This window comes from Neoarius graeffei, chromosome 20 (assembly GCF_027579695.1).
Source record: "Neoarius graeffei isolate fNeoGra1 chromosome 20, fNeoGra1.pri, whole genome shotgun sequence".
Lineage (NCBI taxonomy): Eukaryota > Metazoa > Chordata > Actinopteri > Siluriformes > Ariidae > Neoarius > Neoarius graeffei.
Window position 1 is genome coordinate 40,567,228 of NC_083588.1, and position 17,364 is coordinate 40,584,591.

Sequence of the window (17,364 nt, forward strand, 5' to 3'; positions counted from 1 at the left end):
TTGAAACTTCCACATCATTGCATTCCGTTTTTATTTACAATTTGTACTTTGTCCCAACTTTTTTGGAATCGGGGTTGTATATATAATAGTGTTGTAAAATGAAAAAAATTGTAATTGTTGATAAATCGCTGTAGTGTAAGATGAATTAAACATTGTATAGGGCTTTTATAGGAAAATAATGCACTTCTTTCTCTGTCTCGCACACGCATGCACACGCACGTACACCAGCCAGTGAAGGATCAGGATTAGACATTGCATGACTTTGGATGAAAGAATGCTGAAGAGTGCAGATGAGTAACTTATTGCAGTGTAAGCAGGGATAAATGTCTCTCCCTCCCTACATCCATCGCTTACTGCTTCCTGTTCGCTGTTGCTATATCCCAGGAAAGTATTTTCTGAAATGTACTCCACTGAGACAGCCCTGCTTATTATTTAACCCAGCTCTCTGATAGAGTATCAAACATGGACATGCTCAGGTCCATTGTGGACATTTAAGGCACTAAAGTTAATTCACCATCACGGAGATCCTGTCATATGATGACCGTTTCCTGAGTCATGCGTGAGAGGCTTGACTGGTTGTCCAGAAGCTGCGCTTTGCCTCCAAGGTTTAGTGGGTGTCTGAGCACTCGGAGAGAAGCATGAGAGTGTGGAGGCTGCAGTATGGCTGAGTTTCCTCCTCTGCATGCTCAACTAGTCACAGCAGCTGAGCCTTTGTGTTGGCTGGAGCGTGGCTGACGGCTGTCATCTCTCAGAACGAAGGTCCTTCTCCTTCCATCCATCATGCAGTGACGTGTCTGGCAGCACAGTCTCGCTTCCTTGCCACAAGGTTGACCTCTGATGGGCTTCGTTACATGTATACTTGCCTTTTCTTTCCTTTTTTTTTTTGGTTTATTTTTTTAAAAATTGCTATCTCTTTTACACTCCGTATCTGTCCTCTGTGCATTTGTATGACTCATGCTGCATTCCTGCTCTACTGCCTCAGCTTTAATTTTTTTTTTCAGTAAACCAAAAGCTCTTCAGTCAGGAGGCCTGTCGAGGACATGACCCCACCACACTAGGCACTTTAACAAGCTGGTACTGATTGTGTATCAGATCAACACTGAAGCTTTTATCCTTTAATCCACTGGCTGCCAGCAAAGCAGTATAAAGAGAGACCTACAACCCACATATACCCAGCCTGTCCGTACACAGTGTGGATTCTTGATGGTCATTTTTGAGCATTTGTTCACCTTTTGGGAAGAAACTAGCACCAGCCTGTGGTGAAATAATGAACTACACATGCAGTAATGCCGTACTAGTGCTGCTATCGTGTTCTCTTTTAGGATAGTGATAAAGCCCTTTCCACCACATTAATCTCTACAGTTCCAGCTCATAAGCTAAAAGGACTTATCCGTAACTTATCCATAACTGAGCGCTAATCTCAACCCAGGACAGCACTGGACACCAGATTGTGCCTTGATTCAACATGACTGACGAGGGAGATTTATTTGCTTTGCTTAAATCGTCAGCTTCTTTTCTCGCCCTCCAGTGGTCTCATCGCCTTCTTCCTCTGAAGCTGTGCCGGCTATCGATTCCACGCCGTGTGTGGAGTTCTTTTCTCATTATGGCAAATCTCCTCCTTCTCCCAGGGTGAACACAGCGATATGATTGAAACGGATGATAATGCAGCAAGCCAGCAGGGAGGCCCCTTACCCCTTTGTGAGAAAATTACATTTGAGTGTTGGAACACCCGGGCGTGTTCCAGTAATGAGTTCTGTAATGGTGCTGACATTTCCATCAGGTGAAAACCCCCGCTGATGCGGGTAGAGAGGCGGAAGGATAGATGAAGTGATGGATGACATGTCCGCATGCTTCTTCAAATGGGGGCAGTGGGTCAGAGGTGTGGTCATGTGGACCGGAAGGAATGCTCCGGGTTCATGGGGACAGAGGTTTCAAGAAATGCATAAGACTAACTTAACAGTGCAAGTACTGTATGTCAACACCATTTTGATGTTTTTATAATATCTTACTCCAGGCATAGCTGGCATAAATGGGCTACCCAGATTTGACCATGTATTCTTAGGGGGCATGATGTTGCAATATGAGGATGAGCTGATGGCTAAATGAAATGAATCTATCGCTCATGCACAGAAGAGTGACAAATTAAGGGAAAGAATCAGGATAGAAACGTTTCATTCTCGGCCAACGGTGATTAGTCAGAGTGAACTGATTTGTATTGATTTACAGAGACTCTTCCTTCTAAGGAGACAAGTAGAACCAAAGCATACAGCACAGTCCAATACCACCAGGATCCCCTCACTGTAGGGTCAAGCATTCAGACTTGGACTGTTTTCTTGCCACCGACTTGTTCCAGACATGTTGAAAGATGACTCCTCTGTCCGAAATGCGTCCATTATGACTGAAAGACAGTTCAGTATTTGGGAATGAGCTTCAAAGACATTTACGTCTCTTCCTCTTGATCTTGATCCAAAATCAAGGTCAACTAGACCTGCTCAACATTTTATATACATGCCACTTAACATGGTAGAAATTGAATTTCTGAACTCTATGTAGTTGTGGGAGTTTTTCCTTTAATTTGTCACATGTCTGTATGTTGACGTGCATAATGCCCTTTTTTTCTTTCCCTGTTTCCTATATTTAACAGTTATTCCACGAAATCGAGTCGTACATGAGGCATGTAGCACCGAGTCGACTATAAGCCATGTATGACGAGCTTGAGTGGAATAACTGTTTTATTCTATCCACATTCACTGGATTTTGAGAAACAGAGCATTTTTTTAAAAATATTTTTTGCAAATTTTATAACTTTTATACAAAATGTCCGACAATCATTTCCGCTTAGAATGTAAGCAAACCGGCGAAATGACCGGAGCAATTTGTGAACAATGCTATTATAATAATAATAATTATTATTATTATTATTGAAAAAATGTTACTCTCAAATACTTTTTATCCTTATTTTGTTGCTTTTTATTTTTGTATTTTTTGGGGGGTGGGGTTTCTTCTTCAAGCCGGACGTACGATTTTTTGGCCGTGCGATTTTTGGCGTTTCCCAAATCGCTGCGTTTTTTTTTTTTGTTCATGGAGAAAGACACACATTGGCCGTAAGTTTGTCTTGCAACCTGAAAAAAACGTAAGTGCCCGTAGAGTTTGTTTGACATGACAAAGAATCTCTGCGGCCAGTCTACGGCTCGAAAATCAGCACGTCACACGCGCACCCTCCGTGCGTTTCACGTGCGCCCTCCGTGCATTTCTTGCGTTTTTTGCACGTAGATCGGCCATAGGAGCACGTACGGCCGGTTGTGACCGAGGCATTAGGGTTTTTTTGGCGGTTAGCAAACCAACTTAAAGGTGCATTACCGCCAGTGACTGGGCTGGAGTGTGGAACAGGAGATATTTAGGGAGTGCTATACCCTTTAAGCCATTTGTTTATTTTTTTTAAATACTTAATTTTGGGGGGTTTTGTTTTCAAGTAGTTTTTATTTCATCCTCGGTTGGTTCAGCAACACGCTCTGCCATTTTGTTTTTCTCTATGCACGGTATATGAGCTGATAGTCTAGTAGTAGAGTAGCCAACCAGAGCACGTGATTGGTCATATCCAGTGAATGTGAATAGAATAATAGTCAATATGCCAAGCAACCAGTGGCTTCTTGGGTGTAGTTAAAATTGGTCACTGTGTAACCCACAGATTTCTACTGTATGGAATCTAAACTGACTGACTGACTGTTTCTCCCTTTATCAGTATGTGGAGACCATCAACACTAAGCAGAACGAGCTGGACACTTTCATCGCAGAGGGCTACAAAACGGCTCTGTCGGAGGAGCGCAGGAGATACTGCTTCCTAGTGGACCGCCAGTGTGCTGTGGCCAAGAACAGCAGTGCCTACCATGGAAAGGTGAGAGAGATGGAGTATGGTCTGTTGAAATCTCCTAACAAACTGTCCAAAGCAATGCAAAGGCCATTCGGCAGAATCTTAGCAGTTGCCATGGCAATTCCCTGAGCTCACTCCTGCAACGTTCTGCTCTTAGCTGCATTATGTTTGTTGCAATTGTCAAAGCAGAGGAGCTCATTTATGTCCTTGGTTTTGTACACAGAATAAGGAACTGTTCTCCAAGAACCTTAAGAAGAACTGCATGTACAGCATTTGTGTCCGTTTGTGTTCGTGTTGTCAGTATGTATGATCTATGCTCTGATAATGGAATTATGCATGGCATAGAGAGAGAAATGCCCCAACAGCAAGTCCAGTAACAGTACAGGGGTATGTGTGGGAAGAGTTTAGAAACAGTGCACTTGCTATGTGTGTATGAGTGAATGAGTCATTGGGCAAGGAGTGGGTGGGTGGATGGATGGATACAGAGGCAGGCTCCTCACCCACGCTACAGTGTGTGGGAATAGAGGGTGAAGAGGTGAGGAGAAACGGAGGCCCTGTCGTGATTACCAGCAGGTTCTAAAAGACCAGCTTTTTCATGATCTAATCTTTTTATTGCATAATTAAAATGGCATACTGAAAGTATAAATTGTGGCTGATTTTAAAAAAAAAAATTCATTTGCTTTTTGTGTTTCTGCATCTAGGGCAAGGATCTGCTCACCCAGAAGATCCCAATGTGGCAGCAGTCCTGCTCCGATCCCAACAAGCTCCCAGAGAGGGCCATGTTGCTAGTGCAGCAGATGGTGTCTGGCTCGAACCCCCTTCTCTCCAGCCCACTGCATTCCTCTAAGGGCAACCTGGTCATCTCAGATCCAATCCCCGGCGCTCAGCCCCTGCCTGTGCCCCCTGAACTGGCGGCCCTCATGGGCCACCAAGGCGTGAGTGGCAGATTCGCACATATTACCCAGCTACAGCTCATTATTACAGAACATTTCGTCATTCCAAATGACAGCCTGTCTATATACTTGTGTAGCATAAGTAATCATCACAGCTATTCACAAAGGAGATTCTTTCTCCATCATTTGCTTCCTGTGTGGTCGGAAGATGAAAATAAGCCTATTAAGATGCTGATGTTATCATGTGGTTAGATGGATGGCTGGTGCAGGGACCAAAGGGAAAGCGAGTGCACATTTCCGTAGTGCAGTGCAAGCGCCGCGCCAAGGCTTCAGAAACTCATTTCTGCAGACGATGCTATTGCACAGAGCACCTCATCCTCAGCAAATTTTAATATCCGAGCTGGATCTAGTTACATTGGCTCTTACTTGTCTGTTATTGATGTCAAAGTAATAATTCTGAAGTGTCATGTAGCTTTAAACCCAGTCCTTATTGTTAGTCCTTTTGAATTTACAGTCTCGAATATATACAATGGTGCTTGAAAGTTTGTGAACCCCTTTAGAATTTTCTATATTTCTGCATAAATATGACCTAAAACGTCATCAGATTTTCACACAAGTCCGAAAAGTAGATAAACAGAACCCAGTTAAACAGATGAGACAAAAATATTATACTTGGTCATTTATTGATTGAGGAAAATAATCCAATATTACACATCTGTGAGTGGCAAAAGCATGTGAACCTTTGCTTTCAGTATCTGGTGTCACCCCCTTGTGCAGCAATAACTGCAACTAAACGTTTCCGGTAACTGTTGATCAGTCCTGCACACCGGCTTGGAGGAATTTTAGCCCATTCCTCCATACAGAACAGCTTCAACTCTGGGATGTTGGGTTTCCTCACATGAACTGCTCACTTCAGGTCCTTCCACAACGTTTTGATTGGATTAAGGTCAGGACTTTGACTTGGCCATTCCAAAACATTAACTTTATTCTTCTTTAACCATTCTTTGGTAGAACGACTTGTGTGCTTAGGGTCGTTGTCTTGCTGCATGACCCACCTTCTCTTGAGATTCAGTTCATGGACAGATGTCCTGACATTTTCCTTTAGAATTTGCTGGTATAATTCAGAATTCATTGCTCCATCAATGATGGCAAGCCGTTCTGGCCCAGATGCAGCAAAACAGGCCCAAACCATGATACTACCACCACCATGTTTCACAGATGGTATAAGGTTCTTATGCTGGAATGCAGTGTTTTCCTTTCTCCAAACATAACACTTCTTATTTAAACCAAAAAGTTCTATTTTGGTCTCATCCGTCCACAAAACATTTTTCCAATAGCCTACTTGCTTGTCCACATGATCTTTAGCAAACTGCAGACGAGCAGCAATGTTCTTTTTGGAGAGCAGTGACTTTCTCCTTGCAACCCTGCCATGCGCAACATTGTTGTTTGGTATTCTCCTGATGGTGGACTCATGAACGTTAACATTAGCCAATGTGAGAGAGGCCTTCAGTTACTTAGAAGTTACCCTGGGGTCCTTTGTGATCTTTAAAGATGGTTTTGTAACCTTTTCCAGCCTGATGAGCATCAACAACGCTTTTTCTGAGCTCCTCAGAAATCTCCTTTGTTCGTGCCATGATACACTTCCACAAACGTGTTGTGAAGGTCAGACTTTGATAGATCCCTGTTCTTTAAATAAAACAGGGTGCCCACTCACACCTGATTGTCATCCCATTGATTGAAAACATCTGACTCTAATTTCACCTTCAAATTAACTGCTAATCCTAGAGGTTCACATACTTTTGCCACTCACAGATATGTAATATTGGATCATTTTCCTCAATAAATAAATGACCAAGTATTATAATTTTGTCTCATTTGTTTAACTGGGTTCTCTTTATCTACTTTTAGGACTTGTGTGAAAATCTGATGATGTTTTAGGTCATATTTATGCAGAAAAATAGAAAATTCGAAAGGGTTCACAAACTTTCAAGCACCATTGTATAATCTGTGTGACTGGAGCTTGTGAGTCACTCGCTCACTTCCTGTTTCCTTTCATTCACTCACTTCTTTACTGCCCCCCCTCTCTCTCTTGCCACTCATTCCCTCATCCACTCACCTCTCATTCATTCACTTCCTCATTTTGTTCCCTTCCCCCTCGTTTCTTCTTTATTCTTTCCTTACTCACTCACCCAGTCACTCTTCACCCAATCAATACTTCAATAACAACTTGCTGACTTTTTTTTTTTTTTTGACTCTGAAAAACTGTTCTTGCTTTTCCGTCTGTCACACCGTCCCATATTCATCCAAGTTGCATAGAAGGAGCACAGATTTGAATGGACAAAACTGGGTATGAACAGATCTGTGTCTGATTCATGAAACCGTCATGCAACATCAAAAATGAGTGGTGATTTGAGTGCAACTGATCAATCAGCTTCAGCTGCATGGACATAAGGTCCCACTCACAAGTCCCTCATTTACATGCAAAATGCATGCGACATGACCTGATTTACCCTCCCATACTGATTTTCATGAAGCATGCCCTAGTTTACGCAGGTATTTTTTTATTTTATTTATGCAGCCAGCTATCCAAGATCTGAGTAAAGAAGTAAGCAGAAGAGGAGAAAAATACATTTCAGTGAAGCAGGGTTAGAGATGTTGGTTTTATTGCAAATGATTACCTACCTATGTTAATGGCTAGTTTTGGATTAATTTGAGAACTTGAATAGGTCTGATTTAACTGGAGATTTAATTAAAGCTTTATTTATAAATATAGGTGGGCCCAGTGTCCATCCTGAACAAATAAAAGCAAGTCCTTATTAGTTCACATAAGCAAAACACTGAAAGAAAAGCAAACTACCAAAACTAATGAAATCCTGTCTGGTGGGTGTTCCAAAAGACGGACGAGGAGATCAAGCATCTTTGAACGTGGTTTGTTTGCCCAATACTCTGCATCCATATCAGCACTTTACGGTGCTTCTTGGATGAAAATGTACTTATTACTCTGCTAAATAATTGCAAAAGTGTGTTTTTACACTTTTAAAGCAACTTTTGCCCAATCTTCATTTTTACTTCTTGTTTGCAGAGACTGATGGGGCCTGATGGCATGTCTCTGGTCAATGGTACAACAGGAATGCAAGGGGAGGAGTACTGGGCTGAAGGGGGCGTGTCTCAGGGTAGACCTGCCTCCCCACAGCCTCAATCCCAGACTCAGCCCCAGAGGCAGGTCAGCGAGGTTTACTCCAACACCCTGCCTGTCCGTAGACCCCAGCCCGCTAAGAGCAAGGCCACCGTGGGTATGAGATCAAGCCACCTATAAAGTACAGCTAAACACAACTAGTCAAGCAGCTAGAATGTTTTTTTTTTTTTAAATTACCAGTCAAGGAGCTTCAGTACCCAGATGTTTAGTTTGCTGAAACAGCACAGTCATGACTGAATTTGTTGCCGAATTGAATTCTACCTATTATACGCTATCTTAATCTGATAGCATTTGTCCGTCTTCCCCTCAGGCGAGACACGGACTCTGCCCAGGTCTAGCTCCATGGCGGCAGGACTGGAGAAGAACGGACGCTCACGTGTGCAGGCCATATTCTCTCATGCTGCTGGTGATAACAGCACGCTGCTCAGCTTTACTGAAGGGGACATCATCACCCTGCTGGTGCCTGAGGCTCGGGATGGTTGGCATTATGGAGAGAACGAGAAGAACAAGATGTAAGTGCTGTGGGAATAGGAAAAAAAACGAGGGTTATGTATATAACCGCGGTTCTATGAGTTTCGGATGACCGCCAGAGGCGGTGCTTTCAGCACATGGATATCCATCACACGAACGTGCAGGTCGAGTAATAGTAACAACAAAGTCACGTGTGACCTGGGTGACGTCACCCCGTGACCCCGGCATAAAAGACCGGTAAACCCAGGAAGTGACCTCTTGGCAAATCTTCTCGTGTACACTCCGAGTGACTGCCAAGCTCTGGCGGTCATCCGAAACTCATAGAACCGCGGTTATATACATAACCCTCGTTCTATTTCGTTTCTACTGACCGCCAGAGGCGGTGCTTTCAGCACATGGATGACTAATACCAACCAGGTCATGAGGAGTGCCTACCCGTACCCAGTGCTGCTGCGACGGGCCTGGAATGACAGCCGTCGCCACAGGATTATGTGGGACGACATTAAGACGGTAAAACCTGGTGAAGGTGCAGCTGGAAGCCCAGGAGGCTGCGCTGCATATGTCTGAAAGGGGCACGCCCTTCAGTGATGCCCATGAGGCTACCACGCCCCGTGCAGAGTGCGCCCTGGCAGCCGGAGGAATCGGGAAGCCACTGTGCCTGTAGGCATGTAATATGGCCTCGACTATCCACTTGGATAGCCTCTGCTTAGAGAGCGCCAGACCCCTCGACGGTCCTGTGTGGCACAGAAACAGGGCGTCACTCCTACGGAAGCCCTCTGTACGCGACACGTACACCCTGAGGGCGCGAACTGGGCACAAAAGTTCCGACCTCTCACCATGGCCCGCCTCGAACGCCGCAAGGCTAAGGGGCTGGTTGACGAAGGTAGCAGAGAGGGTCTTTGGGAGGAAAGAGGGGTTAGGCCACAGGGTGACCCCACTGTCGCCGGAGTGCCACTGCAGGCACTCCCCACTGACTGACAGCGCGTGTAGTTCCCCGACGCGCCTCGTCGATGTAATAGCCAGAAGAAAAGCAGTCTTCAGGGAGAGCCATGAAATGTCTGCCGTGAGCAGGGGCTCAGAACGGTGCGTCGCAGAGAGCCTGCAGCACCAATGAAGGTCCCATGTGGGTACCCGGCTCCGTCGGGGGGGGTCTCAACCGGAGAGCACCCTTCAAGAAACGTGCCACCAAGGCGTGGGACCCCACGGTCCTTCCCCCAACTCTGGCATGCTGAGCAGAGATGGCAGCTGCATAGACCTTGATGGTGGCAGGGGTAAGACCCTTATCAAAAGCAGAGACTGGCGGAACAGTCAAATGGTCGGCAGGGGGCAGCATGTAGGCTCCTCCCCCCGAGTTAAGCACCAGTTGGAGAAAAGCCTCCATCTGTTGGCATAGAGGGCATTGGTGGGGGGTGCCCGAGAGCTTGCAATGGTATTGACCACTGCCGGCTCACAAGGACCTCGCAGGGGGTCCGGCCCTTCAGCGGCCATACCCAGAGCTGCAGACGGGCTGGATCCGGGTGCCAGATCTGCCCTCCCAGCTGTGATAGCAGGTCAGTCCTCACTGGCAGGCACCAGGGGTCGCCGTTCAGAAGTTGCAGCAACTTGGGAACCACACTCCGCCCGGCCACCGGGGGGGCGACAAGCAGCAGCCCGTGGTGGTCCATCGCAACCCTGTGTAGGGTTGGCATGATCAGCAGCAGAGGGGGGGAGGCATACAGCAGTTGCCTCGGCCAAGCATGCGCCAGCGCATCCTGGCCCAGGGGACTGGGCCGTGGAGGCTGAACCACAGAGGGCAGTGTGTCGACTCCCGGCAGGCAAAGAGGTCCACCTCTGCCCTGCCAAAATGTTCCCAGATGGCGAGAACCACCGCTGGGTTGAGTCTCCATTCCCCGGGATCGGGGTCCTGGCGGGGCAGCAGATCTGCTGCCCTGTTGGCAGTGCCTGGCAAGTACATGGCACGCAGGCTCAAGAGATGTCGATGGGCCCACCGCAGAAGTTGGCCAGCCACTTCCAAGCACTGGAGGGACTTTGTGCCTCCCTGGTGGTTGATGTAGTACACTACCGTAGCGTTGTCCGTCCGCACCAGAACGTGTCTGCCGGTCAGACCTAGGAGGAAGTGCTGTAGGCCGAGGAACACAGCCCGTAGCTCCAGCACGTTGATGTGCTGCGCCCGTGCAGCACCGGGTGGAGGTGGAGACCGTTGAACCACCTCTGAAGCGGCATAAGTCCAGAAGTCCCAGCGGGACCAGAGAGGAGGCTGCCGTAAGCATGCCCAGCAGGCGCTGAAAGGTCTTCAGGGCGAGTGACCTACCCCGTCCGAAGCGGCCAAGCAGTAGGCGGATGTTGTGGATCCTTGTCTGGGAGGGAGTTACCATCAACGACCTCGAATCCAGGTGCACGCCCAAGAAAGTCGTCCCCGGCTGGGCACCAGCGAGCTCTTCTTGTAATTCACCCTGAGCCCCAGCTCTACGACATGCGAGAGCATAGTCGCGATGTTGGTGCGGGCCTGAGCTGCTGACCGTGAACAGACAAGCCAGTCGTCCAGGTAGGGCAGGACACGCAAACCCCTTGCCTGAAGTAGTGCCGATGCCGCTGCCGCACACCCGGTGAACACACGGGGTGCCAGCGATATCCCAAAGGGCAGAACATTGAACTCGAAAGCCTGGCCCTCGAAGGCAAACCGCAGGAACTGCCTGTGGTGTGGCACAATGGGAACATGGAAGTAGGCGTCTTTCAGGCCAAGGTGACAACCAGTCGCCCGCCTGGATGTGGTGTAAGACATCCACTGTACGCAGCATGCGGAATCTCATGGTCCTCAAGTGGGAATTGAGGGACCTCAGGTCGAGGATCGGGCGGATACCGCCGTCCTTCGGAACCAGAAAATACCTGGAGTAGAACCCACCTTGCTGTCTCTGCCTGTCGACGGGAGAGACTGCTCCTTTCTCCAGGAGGGTGGCGATTTCCTGCCGGGGGACGAGGGACTTCCCCGGATGGCTCACGGTGGTGTTTGACCCCATGAAACGTGGTGGACGGCGGCAGAACTGGATGCGGTAACCCTCGGTGAGGGTCACCAGCACCCAGGGGTCAACGCTCTCCAGCTTTGGAGCTGTTCGCTGGAAAAGCGGCCGACCGCCGGCGCGCTGATGTCAGCGCCGTCCAGAGCGCCCCCGTCGGTCACCATGGGGGCGACAAGGAGTGGACTGGGTGTAGGGGGCGGCACCGCGGGTCCGGGAGGTGGTGGGGTGGCGAAAGTCATCAACCCGTCTGGTCTCCTGGCGGGTGCGTGGCCGAGACAGAGTCGGTGTGGGCCCCCTGAAGGACTGGGCAGCATTGCCATGGTGGTGGGCCTGGCGGGGGCCAGCGAACTGCTGTTACGCCTAGATGACCTGGGCACTCCGATCCAGGGCTTGCTGAGTGGCTTCGCCAAACGGCTCCCCGGGGACAACAGGGAGAGAGTGCAGCACACGCCGGTCGGGCTCGGCCAGAGGGGACTGTGCCCGCCATATCTGCTGGCGGCCGAGGGTGAGATACGACATCAGCCGGCCCAGTTCCCGCGACGAGTAGGCAAAGGCCTGGAGCCGCGTCACACAGCTCCCGTGATGCCGCGCTCGTCCCCTCCAGCGTCTGGGGGTCTATGACACCTGGCTGGCAGAAGGGAACTTAAATAGGGCGAGAACGCTCCAAGTAAGTAGCCCAAAATAAACTATCAGGCGGAAATAAAAAATAAACGACCGGGCGAACACACCCGTGGTCGGGAATATTAACAAGGATGGCGCCGTGCGCTACAGAACTGATAAACAGCGGCGAGAAACACCGCTTTAATTTAAATGAATGAAGACCGCTTACCTGAGCGACAACAAACCGGCCTCCAGCAGCGAGGACACGCCTCGGAGGGCTAGTCAGCTAACTCCACCGAGCGAGAGCGCTCAGCTTAACGGAGTAACAACCAATACGAATATAACACACAAGACAGCCGGCCCGTGAGCAGGCCGGAGACAAGACTGAGCGACAACAAACCGGCCTCCAGCAGCGAGGACACGCCTCGGAGGGCTAGTCAGCTAACTCCACCGAGCGAGAGCGCTCAGCTTAACGGAGTAACAACCAATACGAATATAACACACAAGACAGCCGGCCCGTGAGCAGGCCGGAGACAAGACTACACAAAACAAGCGGTTGATAATATTAACAAGGATAGGCACTGTGCGCCACAGAACTGATAAACAGCGGTGAGAAACACCGCTTTAATTTAAATGAATGAAAGCCACTTCTCAATGTTGGGCATCTGCAGGAGGCCATAGGTAGGGGTGTCCTGCATTGCCGCCAGGGCCCTGCAGTCACTAGGGAGGTGGGAAGGCATCTAGGGTCCGCCCAACACCTCTGTAACTCCTCGATGTATGAGGCCGAGGGCGGAACAGACAACGAGGAAGGCTATGTGGGACCTCTGAAGAAAGCGCTCTGATGCTGGGCCACCGGGGCGTGTCCAACCCCAGACGGGCCAATGCAGCCCTCAGCGTTGGCTGGATGCTCAGGCACATGCAGTCTGCGCAGGCCATGTCCGTCAGCCCCTGCCGCAGGTGATCAATACCCAGGCATGAGGGGCACTCGCGGTGGCCGTCCTCCGGTTCGAGGGGGACCGGCAGTTGGCGCAGCGAGAGAAGAGGTCCATGACGCCTGGCTGGCAGAAGGGAACTTAAAAAATAGGGCGAGAACACCCCAAGTAAGCAGCCCAAAATAAACAATCAGGCGGTAATGAAAAACGACCGGGCGAACACACCCGTGGTCGGGAATATTAACAAGGATAGGCGCCGTGCGCCACAGCACTGATAAGCAGCGGCGAGAAACACCGTTTTAATTTAGATGAATGAAAACCGCTTACCTGGGCGACAACAAGCCAGCCTCCAGCGGCGAGGACACCGCCCCGGAGGGCTAGTCAGCTAACTCCACCGAGCGAGAGCGCTCAGCTTAACGGAGTAACAATATGAATACAACCCACAAGACCGCCGGCCTGTGAGCAGGCCGGAGACAAGGCTACACAAAATAAGGCGGTTAATAATATTAACAAAGATAGGCGCAGTGCGCCACAGAACTGATAAACAGCGGCGAGGAACACCGCTTTAAATTAAATAAATGAAAACCGCTTACCTGAATGAGGACAAGCCAGCCTCCAGCGGCGAGGACACCGCCCCGGAGGACTAATCAGCTAACTCCACCGAGCGAGAGCACTCAGCTTAACGGAGTAACAAACAATACAACACAAGACCGCCGGCCTGTGAGCAGGCCGGAGACAAGGCTACACAAAATAAGGCGGTTAATAATATTAACAAAGATAGGCGCAGTGCGCCACAGAACTGATAAACAGCGGCGAGAACCACCGCTTTAAATTAAATAAATGAAAACCGCTTACCTGAATGAGGACAAGCCGGCCTCCAGCGGCGAGGACACCGCCCCGGAGGACTAATCAGCTAACTCCACCGAGCGAGAGCACTCAGCTTAACGGAGTAACAAACAATACAACACAAGACCGCCGGCCTGTGAGCAGGCCGGAGACAAGGCTACACAAAATAAGGCGGTTAATAATATTAACAAAGATAGGCGCAGTGCGCCACAGAACTGATAAACAGCGGCGAGAACCACCGCTTAAAATTAAATGAAATGAAAACCGCTTACCTGAATGAAGACAAGCCGGCCTCCAGCGGTGAGGACACCGCCCCGGAGGACTAATCAGCTAACTCCACCGAGCGAGAGCGCTCAGCTTAACGGAGTAATAAATCAATACGAATACAACACACAAGACAGCCGGCCTGTGAACAGGCCGGCGGCGAGGCTACACAAAACAAGGTGGTTAATAATATTAACAAGGATAGGCGCCGAGCGCCGCAGAACTGATAAACAGCGGCGAGAGGAACGCCGCTTTAATTTAAATAATGAAAAGAGTTGGTGGACTTAGCGCAGTTTCTTGGAGGGTGCATAAGCACAGCCCCAACCCTACGGGTAACGAAACTACCACAGCGCTTTGTCCAAATTTCAATCCAACTCGCAACCTGCAAACGCGAGAAGATGTAAGAGGTCACTTCCTGGGTTTACCGGTCTTTTATGCCGGGGTCACGGGGTGACGTCACCCAGGTCACACGTGACTTTGTTGTTACTATTACTCGACCTGCACGTTCGTGTGATGGATATCCATGTGCTGAAAGCACCGCCTCTGGCGGTCAGTAGAAACGAAATAGAACCTGTTTTTACCAACAGCTGGGACATGACTGAACAAAACCCTAACTCTGGTGTTGTTCTTTCCGTTACTGCCTTCATGGGGTTGTGTATTTTTGGTTTGCTTTTAAAAGCACTAAATATAAGCTCCCCCCCCCCCCCCCTTTCTTTTCAGGAGAGGCTGGTTCCCCTTTTCCTACACACGGGTGTTACCCGACAGCGATGGTGACAAGCTACGAGTTAAGTAAGTACCCTGATGCTGTCTCGCACAAAAAAAAAGCTGTTAGTGTCTGTCATTTTTTTTTGGAAATGCAAAAAAAATGACGTAGTGCGACATTCTGAAGGTTGATTTAAGGTTGTTTTAAGCTTTTTCCAGGCTGTATAGTTTCCTACAGGTTTGACACAGACCAAGTGCACTTATCTCTTTTAGTTGTTGCTTCTTAAGTGGGTTGGGGAATTTCTTGCTTGGGTGCTTGGTCACTGGGGCAAAAATACAAAAGCTGGGTTTTGGGTGATGCAGCTTTTGCATTCAAAGAAGGCTACAGCAAAATCAACTGGTTTGATGATTTAAAAAAAAAAAAAAAAAGAAGCTTCAGCGAATTCCCGCGGTGCATGTATGGGCTTGAGTAGTCTGGGCTGATTGTGCACTCTCCTTCAGTCTACATCACGGGAAGAGCAGCAGCACGGGGAACCTGCTGGAGAGAGACGACACGTCTCTGCCCATGCCTGACTACGGTCTGACCGCCCGTCTGTTGGCTCAGAGCCTCACACAGAATCGCCCGCGTCCCTACAGCATGGCTGGCTTCACACAGGTACACCCACACACACTCACACAAAGTACACACACACATGCATGTTCACTAACTATTAACCCTTTATATTTCTCAACTAAACTTTTCTATACCATCTCTGCATGATTCTAATCTGCTTAACGGGCACCGATAGAGTATATTCCTCTGCGCTAAGAAGCTTACTGACTCCACCTGCTGGAGCATAACACACTTGTTTCCGCTTGCACTGAGCAATGCATGATTATTTATTTATTTATTTATTTATTTATTTCTAACACTAATTACACACCTTCACTGGCTCTGCTTCAGTGCACTCTAGGTTAGCATTGAAATGTTCTTTTTATAAATTCACAGCCAGCAATTGAGGATTATGACAGTCGTTTTGCCACAAGGTAAGATTTAATGTGGAGGAACTGATGTGTTATATGTAAGAGAAAAAAAAAATCGTAAGGTGTCAAATGAACTAGATAGCAGGGAGATCCTTCTGATAGTGAACAGTAATTAAAGGAATACTCCATTGCTTTTGGGCCTAATCACTTTTCATCACATCTGCAGCGTGTGTGTGATTTACCACGGACAAGAATTTGGGCAAAACAAAGAAACGCTGTTTATCAGTGGAAGGCTAAGTGCAGTCACTGAATAAATATGAATATATTCAAACCCGTCACTGTTGCACTATAAAAATAGAGGTCTTGGAGTGAGACGGGCATGACGGAAGGTCTTACAAATGATGTCCTTATGGCATTTGAACCACATTTTAAACTTTTATCTATAAATGTTTGAGTTCTTAAAAGATTTTTAGGAAACTTTTTCACATTTATTGGCTGCCCTTACCTCACCTTGAATTCAAACTGTTGCGTACACACCAGCGCTTCATTTTAGTTAAACTTAATTTTTATAGATCTACAACAGTTTTAAATAAAACAAAGTACATAAATTATATAGCTCAATAAAAACTTAACGTGAGAAAGTGGAAAAGGAAAACAGCATATCTGTTTTGTTTTTGTAGTTTTAGGTATCCGTGAGTTTCATTTACACTTTGCAATGCGACTTCTGTCCCTTTTTTTTTTTTTTTTTTTGGATTAGTGTAGGGAAAGGGGTTGACATTCTTGTCCGGGGTACACGCTACAGATTTGGGAGTATTCTTTTCATACCTGTCTATCAGTACTTGTCTTTCCTTAGCTCATTGTGGCATCTGTCAGCTCAGATAAGTCGCAGATGTGAAAAATTTGTGTTTAAATACCCCCCACCCACCCACCCTGAAGGAACACAACGATATATGCCCTGTGTGTTTGTCTGGAGAAGGCTGAATGTATGTCTTTTGTGTTGTGTACGTGTTTGAGCAAGTTGGTGGGTTTGAGTGCTGAGAGAAGCATCATCAACATGTGCAATGCATCATTTCTGACCTCATTGTCCGTATCCTGTGTGCCCTGAACTCCTGTCTCTAGGTCTGTACATCTAGAACTGAAACCCATCTAGCTATAACTTGCACTGAAGATGATGACTGATGGCCAAACCATCTTAAATCTGGCCCCTAGTTTTCTTTTCCTTTTTCTTTTATTAATTAGTGAATGAGAACCCAATCTTGTCATCTAGTACATTTATGGAGCTCCTGTTTGTTTAAAACGGTGCTCCTCTCCTCCCTATCCCAGTCACTTCCATCCCTTCCTTTCTCTACTTCTTTTGGCTGTCTTGTCTTTTCTCCATTTCTTTCTAAGTGTGTCCGACCTGGCAAGCTTCCTTCTCTCTTTGTTCCACAGTTCCGATGGCAAATTGATTTCGACAGTGTGAACACAGACAGGCTATCAGACACAGACACAACTCCGGATAGCACAGGGGTTGCACCCCTCCCTTCCCAGTTTCCCCTCTAGCCTTCCCTACCCCTCTCAAAACAGTCCTAACACGTGCCTCCACGCACCCCTCCTTCAGTGGAAGAAG

General features: G+C 47.9%; 1 protein-coding gene across 6 annotated transcripts in view; it reads left to right on the top strand.

Moving 5' to 3' along the window:
* baiap2a (BAR/IMD domain containing adaptor protein 2a) overlaps positions 1-17,364 on the top strand; it is a 175,431-nt gene that overhangs the window by 151,229 nt on the left and 6,838 nt on the right. For 2 of the 6 annotated variants that reach the window (XM_060901710.1, XM_060901716.1), the window contains exons 7-13: positions 3,743-3,895; positions 4,573-4,806; positions 7,847-8,057; positions 8,271-8,472; positions 14,811-14,879; positions 15,294-15,447; positions 15,781-15,818. In XM_060901710.1, the coding sequence (XP_060757693.1) occupies positions 3,743-3,895; positions 4,573-4,806; positions 7,847-8,057; positions 8,271-8,472; positions 14,811-14,879; positions 15,294-15,447; positions 15,781-15,818 (1,061 nt within the window). The remainder of the gene's footprint in view (positions 1-3,742; positions 3,896-4,572; positions 4,807-7,846; positions 8,058-8,270; positions 8,473-14,810; positions 14,880-15,293; positions 15,448-15,780; positions 15,819-17,364) is intronic. The other 4 variants (XM_060901711.1, XM_060901712.1, XM_060901715.1 and 1 more) reach the window with 2 other exon arrangements.